This window comes from Polistes canadensis, unplaced genomic scaffold, assembly GCF_001313835.1.
Source record: "Polistes canadensis isolate GaletaPanama2010 unplaced genomic scaffold, ASM131383v1 scaffold_314, whole genome shotgun sequence".
Taxonomy (NCBI): Eukaryota; Metazoa; Arthropoda; class Insecta; order Hymenoptera; family Vespidae; genus Polistes; species Polistes canadensis.
The window spans coordinates 73156-85699 of NW_014569861.1; the positions used below are offsets into that span (position 1 = coordinate 73156).

The 12544-nt window shown below is 30.5% G+C and overlaps 1 protein-coding gene and 1 long non-coding RNA gene across 5 annotated transcripts in view; both read left to right on the top strand.

Moving 5' to 3' along the window:
* The first annotated feature begins 852 nt into the window (after positions 1-852).
* LOC106791521 lies at positions 853-6738 on the top strand. The gene is made up of 5 exons (XR_001382190.1): positions 853-1225; positions 2445-2647; positions 2748-2822; positions 2949-5647; positions 5731-6738. It is a non-coding gene; the product is annotated as an uncharacterized LOC106791521 (long non-coding RNA).
* Positions 6739-9972: 3234 nt separating this feature from the next.
* LOC106791518 overlaps positions 9973-12544 on the top strand; it is a 74055-nt gene continuing 71483 nt past the window's right edge. For 2 of the 4 annotated variants that reach the window (XM_014757198.1, XM_014757199.1), the window contains exon 1: positions 9973-12239. In XM_014757198.1, coding sequence (XP_014612684.1) covers positions 10899-12236 — 1338 coding nt within the window. In that variant the 5' untranslated portion in view covers positions 9973-10898 and the 3' untranslated portion in view covers positions 12237-12239. The remainder of the gene's footprint in view (positions 12240-12544) is intronic. The other 2 variants (XM_014757197.1, XM_014757196.1) reach the window with 2 other exon arrangements.

Sequence of the window (12544 nt, forward strand, 5' to 3'; positions counted from 1 at the left end):
GCATATTGCCGAAACGAACCTATACTAGAGAAAAGTATCGTATATAGAGTATATAATTTATTACCGAAATAGTGGAAAATCAGGCAATGTTTTTTGACAATATAGGAAACAGAAGAATTTTTACGAACTTTTCCTAAGCATTAAACATCATTCTTATAAAATTAATAATTAAAATAATTGTTAAACAAAACACAAACAATACCATAGTGCTGTTTCCGGCCTATTTACAGTCGAAACTTTATGCTGTTACATTAGAAAATAAGGAACATTTAAAGCAGCGAATCCGTACACCATGCGTAGAACTTCCGTACGACAGTATCGTAAGAGCAACTACTGGAAATTTACTACGTAGAGTGGAATTATACCTACAAGAACATGGATTTCAATTCGAACATTTAATGTCATTTTAAACGAAATCGTTTGCGTTCATATAATTAAGGTTCCTGAATCGAATGTAATTTCGATTCCTTTCATAATAAATACAAGTTTTGTTCATTAAAGCAGATTATCATTTATTGTTAAAATTTTCATTTCTTTGCTTTCGAGGTCATCCAAAGTATACTATATATACAACATATAGTATACTATATCGTTGAATTCGTATTAATATTGGCTATAATACTGTCAAGTCAAAACTACTAGGTGCCATTTAAAAAAATAAAGGTAGCCTTAAAAAACATTAAAAAAAGAAATGTTTTTTTTTATTGCAATGTATAGTCAATCAAAAACAGATCAACTTTTGTTTAAAGTATTTTTTTGTCAGGTTTTTGCAAGTATTTGAAAAATCGTGACTAGAATTATGTGGGACACCCTATATATATATCTACATGTTCTGCCTAATACTTGCTCTGGTCCAACGTTCTACCTTATGTTTGTACGTGTGTTAGTACGTGTGTGTGTGCGCTTGCGTATTACGAAGATATTTGGGAAAAGGCGTCATAGTGTATTGACGGTGATGTATTGTTAACGTGTGTCGTTTATGTGAGTATTTTTATCATTTTAATAAAAACAAATTTTCAAGTATGCCGAAAACTAATGCCGAAAAGTGTCATGAATATCGGCAGAAAAAACAAGAAAAAAAGATTAAGAAGGTCCCAAAAAGTTCAACGGAACGTGTTCCTGAATTTCATGCACGCCGAAAAAGGTTATTAAATGTGCAAAATAATATTTCTAATGCGCGTAATAATAATGCTGAAAACTGTAGAAAATAATGAAAACGATCATCGTAAGTATTTAAATATTTTCTAATCAACAAATTTCATCCTTAATCCTTACTGCTCGTAGATCACATGCATAATTTCCATACATCGCGTGTATAACCTTATTTATTATAAAGTTTACATTACGTTTCGAAAAACAATGATAGAAAATTTTATCGTTGTCAAAAAACAATAGTATCCACAATTGAATTGCGATCTGATTTTTAAAGACTAAACTTGAATCGACTTAAAACAATTGAGAAATTATTATATGATTTTATAAATACAAGGAAAGGGTTGTCACTGTTTACCTTTAACTGCCAAAGTTTGAGGTTATGCACAGAATCTTCAATTAGACAGAATAGCATCGTCGTCGAATTTTCTTATTCTTTCCGAGACATTGATGAATAATGAAGACATTGTAGACATTCTAAATTTTGATATTGTAGTTTAATATAAAAGACCACATAAGAGGGCAGGTGGAGTTGCAATTTTTCGTAATATAAATGATGGAAAATTTGTTATTCTACAAATAAATACAATATCAATGCACAACTGAAATTATTGTCTGGTCAGTTTTCTAGAGTGGGAGAAATATGTACTTGTCAAAGCAAATTGGACAATGGTAATTCAGTTATAATTATAGCAATTTACATTTATCCCAACCAATCAATAAATACAATTATTGATTTCATCCACGAGAATTTAATAAAGTACACACCAGAAGTATCGCGGATTCCTAAAAAAGATTACGATAAAATTCCAATGATTTTAAGTGGGAATTTTAATCTGAATTTTGCATTGGATACAGTGCTCCCTTTAATTGAGTTCCTAAATACCAAATTAAATTTAAAAATGTCCAAAGTTAAAAAACTTTGGGTCTACGTAATGTAATATATGTAGAATAAAATGTAAAATAACTTTTTAACTTGGAAAAGATATTATAATAAATAAACCTTACAATTATCCTACTCTTGATACTCTGCATTCGTTTCATTTTCTCGAAGTCTAGTTTTCTGAAAGTTTCACTTTTACCATGTGTGAACTATACACATGTTTTTTTTTGTATAATAGAGGAATATACGTAATTTTTGCTGACGTGATACATTGACATGAATTGTTACAAAAAATGTTACAAAGATAAGAGCGAACGGATTTAATTGTTACAGTATAACCATATTATTATTTAAGAAAATTTTATTTCTAGATCGCAAGGGTACAAAATTGTCTGTTGTTGTTTTTCAGCAAATTATTTGCTAGACGGTTCGGATGGTTTATTTACTTATGAAAGAGAGAATACTTTGTAGTGGGCTCAGGTCCATATGCGCCTTCTTTCAAAGGGGGAGTGAAGATGCTGTAAAATGTTCAGTGATGTATAGCGTATATTAAAAGCATACCATGAGCCAAAAATCTGTGTAATTGATCAATTACATTTGTACTCGCTACAAGTATGTATCATAATTTATTTTCATAATTGTAATATCTATATTACGATATTCATACAGCTAACCTAAATTTTTAAGTAATTATCCAAGTATTGCGTTTCAGATAGAACAAAAGAGAAATCTAGATAAATAGTGCGTCCCAAACAAAACCTAGTTCTCATTTATCTATTTTAATTTTGTAAGTATCCTTTTATAAGATAATAAAAAGTTCTAGTTTATATATAATTTCTATTAGTTAAAATAATTATAAAATATTACTACTAAGCAAGTTATACATGATATATATGTATTCTATTGTTTATAGATCTCAAGATGCCGAAAAAAAATTATCAAATCTCAAAGGAGAGTACAGATCAAAATAAAGTAACGAAAGTTAAACCACCACAGAAAACTGAAAAGGAACGAGTAAGGAGTAAAAAGCACGAAAGCATTAAAAGAAAATACAGCAGCCCATCTGTGAGATGATCAACCCCAATCTACAAGTAGTTCTGTGAAACGTGAATTGAGTGTTGTAAATCAGGATTCTTCCTAACCTGATACTAGAGAATGCTGATATATTATCAAATTATCTCACTCGGCTAAATAGCCAAGTTAAATTAATGCAAATGTAAGTTGAAGGTACTGATAAAATTTTTATCGTTCAGACTGATGTACATCAATGAAGTTTGTCTCAGCTTCTACAAAATCTAACCACAAGTTTGTGTTGGCAAAATAATATAGCTTGGAATTACATACCAAAGAAATCAGATGCATAGTGATGTCAAGAGTATAGACTGCGGCAAAAAGACACTGATGCTATGAAAAACTAGCTGAATCTCTTGTTGCTTTTTCAAGGATTAAGTTGAATGCAATACAACTGGATCCACGGACAACATTAACCGAAGTAATGGAAATGGAGGCTAATATCCATGATACTGCAATTGTTGCAGAACCATCAACATCAAATGTTCGATCGATCAATCAAACTGATGTAGATCAATGAGTACCGTACAGTGCTTATCACAAATATTATCAAGCTCATCAGGAGCTTACAACGAGATTTGTCCGCAATAAATTTAGTTATATTTGCACCATTTGTGATAAATTATGGTTTAAAAAAGACTTTAGAGAACCGCTAGATGCACATTATGAAATTCTACAGACAATTCTACTAGATATATTTATTAAGAATATTCTGGCTTGCAACACGTACTTTTCTACTCTGAACAAAAAAAAATTCCAGCGATGTCTACTTATAATAGATTTAAATTTCCTCAAATCCCTATTCATTTACTGCTACAAGATTTTATTACGGAAAGACTAATCTCATCATGTTGATGGACAATATGGTATATATGGACAAGTCTTCAATGTACCGGTGTCTGTAAACACAATGATTAAAATGCTTCTGAGAAATATCAACGATGACCACTGCATAAATGTGCACATCAAGCTCAGAAAAATTCATTGGACGAACTATTTATATAGTTTTGTCGATAAACAAATGATAAAAGCTTGGCTAGAAATTTTGGTATCATCTCCGTTTTACAAAACATACAACATCGACATTGACAAAACAATTTTCAATGATGATTAAGTTTTTCCAGAAATATCTCTATTCCTATTTGGATCAACACCAAAAATTCAGAGAAGAGGTCAAAGTAACACTATTTACGATAGCATCAAGTGAGTTGAGGAGATTGGATCGACAGGTTGCAACTCTACACCGCTTATTATGCGTGGCGATAAAAATAATGCAATTTCAAGCTTGCTATTGTCTTACAATAGCATTTAACCATGTGGGAAGAAAGACTATGATCACTCTACAGCAAATTGAAGATGATCAATGTATCAATAACTATATTTTTGCGTTGCTTATGTAGCTGAATATGTTAATAAGATTTACAAAGTAATGAGCAGTCTTCAACAGCTAATCATTCAAACTGTGAACGAGTATCTGGAATTCGACATTATTGACATTACACGAGAAATTGACGTCAACATGCTTAATAATGTAGAATTGATTAGTCAGGAGGCAGCTTGGTATTTGTTACATGAGCAAATGTCAAAATGCTCCACTATCATAATTGGTATTCCAACAGTATGGCCTGTTGAACGACAAAGATTAAAAAAATCAAATCAAGAACTAGAAGAGATGACTATTAGACAAGATTCGACAAACATCTGAAAAGACAATTGGTTTGACAAGTATAAGAAAAGACATGTGGATTTAGACGGCATTACTTTAACGCAATTTATTGCAAATAATACAGTTCATAGTGGTGGAACCTTTGTTAAGAGAAAAATACGTCGCATTCTTCGTTATATAAATTTTGATATGGGGCAAGATTGAAATGATTATAAATAGAAATACTCTACATTTTCAATTTCGCAATGAAAAAACAGAAATAGTAGCTGAATTAAAATTTGTCCAAACCTATGATGAAAATGAAGATTTAATTTTAAACCATTGTAAAGAGTTTGAATCGAGTTTAGATATTCAAAAAAACTATTGAAATTTGTCAGAATTTATGTTGTGAAAATGAATCAGAAGGCGAAGCAAAGGCATAAAATGTTGCAAATAAATGTCCTGATACCAATCCATTTCAAGAGTTGTACAATAATCCAAGTTCCAATATAAGTGCAGTTATAACTTTGGCTACATTAAACAAACTTGAAGCAATTGCGAAGAGAAGATTCGTGAATTAATGAGAATGGCGAATAAAAAACAAAGTGAACTATTGACATACGTAATATCACATCTACTATCATTGAATGGCTCTCTTCAAATGAATGCGATAAAATATTGGTCATTAAATTAATAATGGATATCTACAATCGCTTCGCCAACAGCGATGCAATTTGTAATGCACTTTAACTGAAAAAGTTGCAGTGGCAATTGATGGTACAACTTTACATACAATTCTTAAAATATCACTGTCCAAGTTACTCCCTTTGAGCATTGAAGTTGGTTATCAATGTCATACTTTATTCAAATATGTCAAAATTTTAATCATCAATGAAGTGAGTATGATCAGCATGGAGTTACTTTCATAAATTAATTCACGTATGAAACAAATAACTAAGAATTTTTATATAATTTTCAGAGGATGGGCATGGTTTTGACAGGAGATTTTCTACAACTTCCACCAGTCAGAGCTATTCCTATCTACAAGCGAGTTAAACAGAGTATGGTTAAACCACTTTTACGGCAATGATTCAAATTTTATCAACTGAATCGAATGATGAGGCAAGCGAAGCAAAAATTTGCAACAATACTAAATGAAATTGACAATGTCCAACTCCTTTATCAAAGTGAGTTAAAATTGATTTAAGCACGATTTTTTTACAGTTCATGATAATTTAGTAATGATTTCACGGCAGTGAATGTCTTTCATTTATCTTGATTTAAAAAATGGACTTGGATTTAATCAAAACACGCATAGGTGGTTTGATTTCGTTCTTTTCAGTAACTCATAGGATGTGCAATTTTATTTAGCTTTTTTTTGTGCTCACAAGGAGACATTACAGTTTAATACAAACGGATTTTTACGAGCTTTGGTATATCAGTAGTATACTTTTAAGGTGTTCTCACGGTAAAATATTTCGGTGAACTGGCTAGCCAATTTTGAGAAAAAAGCTGTTAAAGTTTGCTTTTTTTTTATATATACGTACTTATATACTTGTAAATTTAAGTATTTGTGTTTTAAGTAGTAGCGTTCTCTTCTGTCGCACCAATGGGGATAGTCATCGATTCTTCGTGGGGGAATATTTTTTTATATAAGTTTTTTCTGTCTATAAGTTTAAAAATTTCTTTTTACATTTATTAATTTTTAATTATATACAGGAAAAAGAATGAAAATTGTCACAAAAAATTTGTCATTTTTCTTCTAGTTCATAGTCGCCTAATAATACACTATCTTCAGATTTTTTTAACGGTTTTCTACGCATTTATTTTATTTCGTTCATTAGTTTTTTCTCACAACTTGTCGCCTGCACGTTAACATGCCAGTTTATTACCGGATTTTGCAGCGATTAAACTATCTCATATCGTTCAATAATATATTACATATAATATCCTTATATTTTGAAATTAAAATGTCTGTTACTAAAAATATTGATAGCATATCAGAAGTTGAAAATAAAGCATATGAAGAATCAATATACAGTGAAATGGCAAAATTGAGATTCAAAGATGCAACTTTCAAAGTTTGCTAATTGATTCAAAATATTCAGCTTCAATATCACATAAAGCTATATTGATGGGTGAAGAAATTTTTTTATTGGAAATTCTTGCTGAAATCATTACTGTGAGTGGTGAAGAACACATAAAAATGAAACGTGTGGGGAAAAGATTTCTGAAGACGTCAAAGGTGATGTCTCATCTGACGATTATGAACTAGAAGAAAAACGACAAAAAAAGAATAAATCAGTTTGGATTATAAAGTTAAAGTCGTTAACATAGCAAAAGCACATCTTTAGTGAAACCTGCGGACGTTACAGGTAAGAAAATATTGTTGCTTAAAAGAAAAGAAGCTTTTATCAAAATGGGAAAAGGAATAAAAAAGGAGAAGGTGATATATTAGATAACATGATTATATATCACATTATATATTAGATAATCTTGGTCTTTGATCGTTTTATTGAAATTAGGGAAAATTGTTAACAGATAACGACTAGGAATTTGCAGAAATGGGCTTTAGTAGCTGCAGGACAATTTCCGGATTTGGAATTCAAAGCTACGGAAAGTTGAATGACAAAATTTAAAAACAAGCATGGAATTTGTCAACGAAAGATTAAGAAATTTGTTTCGAAAAAGGAAGCAGCAACCATAGAAGAAATTTTGGCGTCTGCAGCAACCTTTCAAAAGCAAATTCATTCAAATTCATACCAAATTTTATTGCAGACTATGTTATTAATACAAACAGGTATGTTAATGCAAAAAATCTCAAAATTATCTTCAATTTTAATTTTACACTTAACTGCTTCATATAACTTATGTCGTTTCCTTTTTTTCAGGGTGCCAGTATCAATTTAGCTATAGTAGAACTCATACTAAAAAAGGAAAAAACTTGTTTCTGTTAGAAGGCTAGATATTAATAAAGTGACGTATTCTTATACGGCGCATTATGCCATTATTTTATCTGGAAAAATTTTACCCAAAGTATTTGTATGTCTGCAAGAAGCCACCGCACACTTTGGACCTAGAGTCCAGAAAAAGCAGTAAATTATTATGTTGAAAAATATACAAACATCGTAAATTCATTAAAGTCTGGAAAGCTCGTGACAGAATTTTGCACTGACTTCCTCAAAGATTGCTTAAAATCTTACTTAAGAAAAGAACACTTTCTTCTCATTATAGACTTTTGGGGACGACAAACAAAGCCTGAGTTATATGAGGAAGTATTCCAGGCTGAGGCGATTGATCGCCTACCTGTACTATTTAAGTTATTCCTCCGAAGTGTATTCCACTAGTTCAACCTTTCGACGTTTATTTTTATATCTAGGTTAAAAATCTGATAAAGCGTATTCAGAATTGTGTATATTTATCGAACACAATCGAGATCTCAATTCTTGTGAAGATAGCATCAAGATACAATCAATAGTTCATCAATTTTCATCATGGATAATTTTTAATAAAATGATTCGATAATTTTAGTACGCTTAGAACTATCAATTAATTGTAAATGAAAGAGAAATATTTTTAAATGTTAATGAAATGTGTTTTCCAACCATTCTATTAAAAAATCGTTACTCTTGTAACAAGTCATCTTTCATTAATTGTGCAAGATGTGAACAAATTTATTGTTCTTAATATTTCTATAATAACAACTTTAATTCTGGCACCTGCGTATAATAAATATTAATGGATATACCAAAAAAATGTCCAAACTCATAAATATAGAAAAATAATAGAGAATTCAGCGAAGCTTGTTGATTTTCTGCAGGAAAAATTTTATTTGTAGATGAATAATGACCACAATATCTCAACAACTAGGTCTGAAACCACGATAGATGCTTTATTTTCTCGATTTTTTAACAAAATCGAGTCGAGAACAAACGGGTTTTATTTTAGATATCGTAAAGCCATCGTCTTCACTATCTACGAAATTACCTGAAGATAATCTACAAATAAATGAAATAAATGGAATTATAATATTTGCATTCCGTCTATTCTGTTTGTTGCATTTTACGGCACTTTCACTTACGAATCTTCTTAATATACATATCTTTTGTAAAATAATATATCTGTCGAATTTGAATAGTCATCTGCGATAAAGAAGTTTAACTTCAAAAGCGAGTAATGAGTTGTTTTTATTTAGCTACAAATCCGAAATTATAATAGCTACAAATCTATAAAAATTCTGAATGATAGCTACTATTATATAAGGATAAAGTGAGTTATTTGAATAATTGATAATTTGAAAAATTGATTATTCAATGGCAAAAACCCCAAGTTATTCAAATGTGAAATTTAGATCGCTGTGCGACAGAAGTTAAAATGTATATAAAGTTTTAAAACTTGGAGTATATTATTTTGTTTATTTATTTCAAATCATATGATCGAGTAAAAATTCAAAAATACCTAAAATAAGGATCACCGTAATATTCAATATACTTAAATAGCAGAACAATATACTATGCCAGTTGTGAATATGCTATAATCATTGTAACACGAAAACCTTACCTTAAGAGGCACACCTGGTGTGAAATTTTGAAAAAATCGATTTTTTGTTTGCATATTTTGATAGTCTATATCTTTAAAAATAACATACTGAAATTTCAAATAAATATTTCAAATAGTTTTAGAGTTACAGCCTTCTAAAGAGTAGCCGCTCAGGAATTAGAAATCAATCATTTTATCTTTGAACGCGTTTTTCTCAAAACTAAATTTTTTAAATTGGCTGTAATTGTAACTCGAAGAAAAATCATCTCACCGCTTTGATTTTTTTTCTGCTTCTGTGTACAGTGACCTAAAAGTTTTTCGATTGTATGAAAAATGTAATTTTGGCGGGCAAAAAATCATCTAATTTTTGAGCAAAGTTCGATTTTTTTTTCAGTCTGCTATTTTGTTAAATTTCAATTTTGTTTCACAATCCTAGGTCATTGTATAGGTAATACCTTCTAGATTAACAATATTTTTTTTTGTTTTATTTCATCCACGGTGAAGACCGCAATCACTGCAGCAGTGGAGGACCTTTTTTTTTTTTAGTGATTTAGGAGATAGCAAATAACTCGCTGAAAATTAAATTTTTTCATTTAAAAATTTCAGTGTGTATTCGTTAATAATGTATAAACATATCCTCTAAATTTAAAAACATTTCATGCAGTAGTTTTCTTTAAAAAAATTCCCAAAAATCACTTTGTTTTTTAGACGGTTACACTAGGTGTGAGGCGACCTTAAGGCGACATCAATAATGGCGCCAAATCAATCTATATAGTCTTTTTTAATATTCATCTTCACCGCTACGCGGCGTACACATATAGAATTTTTCCGTTACTAAAATTCTCGTCTTGAGTTACGAAGCCTAGAGAGTACTAGAAACATCAGTGCACTAATTGCCCTATTTGTTTTATATGTTTATTTATAAAATAACACGTAGTTAAATCTGAACCTCTGAAGATCACCGACGCTCTCGTAGAGAATTATCGTATTCAGTATTTTCTTATTTTTAACAACACAAATTCGATGAAAACGCGTATCTCGGACGTCTTCCTCGTATAGAGCTCCGTTTCTTGAGTGTTCAAATAAGACAATACTTATCTTATAATATGTCCAACGAGTGTTAGTTGGTATGATGTGTTAACCTCTAAAATAAACTGTGTTATATATTTTTATTAAACTATAGTGTGCTGTAATTAGTAATTAATATTACTATCATTGATATCATTTAATGAGGAGATTAAGGGGAGAGAAGATAAAATTTAAATTAAAAATAAATTATTTTCTTGTTATTCTTATAAAATATTAGTGTGACATTTTAAGAAAATATGTCAGCAAATTTTGAGAACTTAATTCAAAGTATTACTTGTTGTAACTTATAAACGAGACTCCCTTCCTATACTTTGCATTCGTGTATAGTAGAGCGGAGTCGAATTTGACTACTTGTTTTTGAATGTTCCCTTACTTTCCAAGCTTTCTATTTTAAAAAATTTGTGTGAGTAGATATTTTAAGAAGGTCCCAAAGGCGACGTTGCTGTTAGTTCTGTTCAATTTACTTTTGGAGCTGTATTCTATACGGAACGAAAATTTCTAAAACTAATAAATATAAAGATGAGTTCAGATTCTAAGGGAAATATAAAACGATCAACTCGGTTGCGTAAACGAAAATTTTATGGAAATCAGCACACCACAAGCTGTGATGAGTCCGACCAACCGATTCTAAGAGCAAGAAAATTTTTAAATACTAATAATGAGGATGAGGACGTCCATTACAATTCTTTTCATGGTTATCGGCTTATCGAATTTTTCACGGTATTTACTGCATTGTCAGAACTTGTTATCTGTCGTAATTGCAAACAGACAGTGAGATTTGATGAGGCTGGCAATCGAGGCTTGGGTTTCAAGATAGTTATACTATGCTCTTGTGGTCGTAGAGACATCAACTCAGGACAACTTGTTCATGGTGCATTTGAAGTTAATCGTAGGATTGTACTTGTTATGCGTCTTTTAGGCATTGCCAGAGAGGGGATCAATTTATTTTGTAATTTTATGGACATATGCGACGGCTTGAGCGAATCTACCTATCATAATGCTATTACGCATTTATACAACGCTTCAAAAACAATATTTCAATCTTGCTGTAAAAAAGCTGTGGAGAAAGAAAAAGAAAAAAATGAAAAACATAATAGGCCGACATCCCATTTAAAAGTATCGGGCGATGGTTCATGGAAAAAAAAGGACTTTAAATCTTCATATAGTATTACAACGCTCATTGGATGCTACTCTGGTAAAGTTATAGATTTAGTAATAAAAAGTAGCCGCTGTCTAGAGTGTAATTACTGGAAAAATAAAGAAAATACTGAAGAATATCGTGAGGGATATGAAAAACATATGTCAGTTTGTCGATTGAATGACCAGATTGCAATGGAAATCGAATCAATTAAAGAGATGTTTTTGAGATCGGAAGAATTGTTTGGTGTAAAATATAGTAATTATATGGAAGATGGAGACTCAAAAATGTTTCAAGAAATACTTGATATAAATCCGTATGGTGACAATTTTCAAGTGATACAAAGTGAGTTTCTTGGCTACGTACAAAAGAAAAATGAGAATTTCAACTGGACCGTTTGGTCTCTTGCTCCACAGCACATACAATCAGGGTTAAAAATCATTGAAATTGCCGCTTATATAGCAACTGGATTGTTCAATGAAGGATATAAATCTATTTTACAAATAATGAACAAAATAGATATAATAATTGGCAGACAGTGTAAATCATACGTAGACAAACTAGAACAACGGAGAGTGATTAAAGAATATCGACGCAGCTTGGTAGTGGCTAAAGAAGACCGTCAATTAAATCAATCACATCAAGAGGAAGTTATTGTGAAAAATGAGTTCTTTGAAGATACAGAAGGACTATCATATGACACTGAAATTGCTAACTAATTGGTAAGTTACTACAATCATTGAATTTTGATATACTCAAACTTTAAATGCGTTTTTTTTGAAACATTATTTTTCATAATGGTGAACACGGTAACTCAAAAACTTTTTTTTCAATCGCTCTGCAATTTCTAACATGTCTTTTCAATGATATTAATTTCTATATGTATCAACCTAATTTAAAAGATTTGTTAAAAAGTTTATTTTTGTAAAGCATTGAAAAATTTGACTTAAAATTCAAATAATTGTTATAAAGTGTTTCATTCTGCCAATTTTTTTTTTTTTTTTTTTTTTAATTTTTATTAAACGTA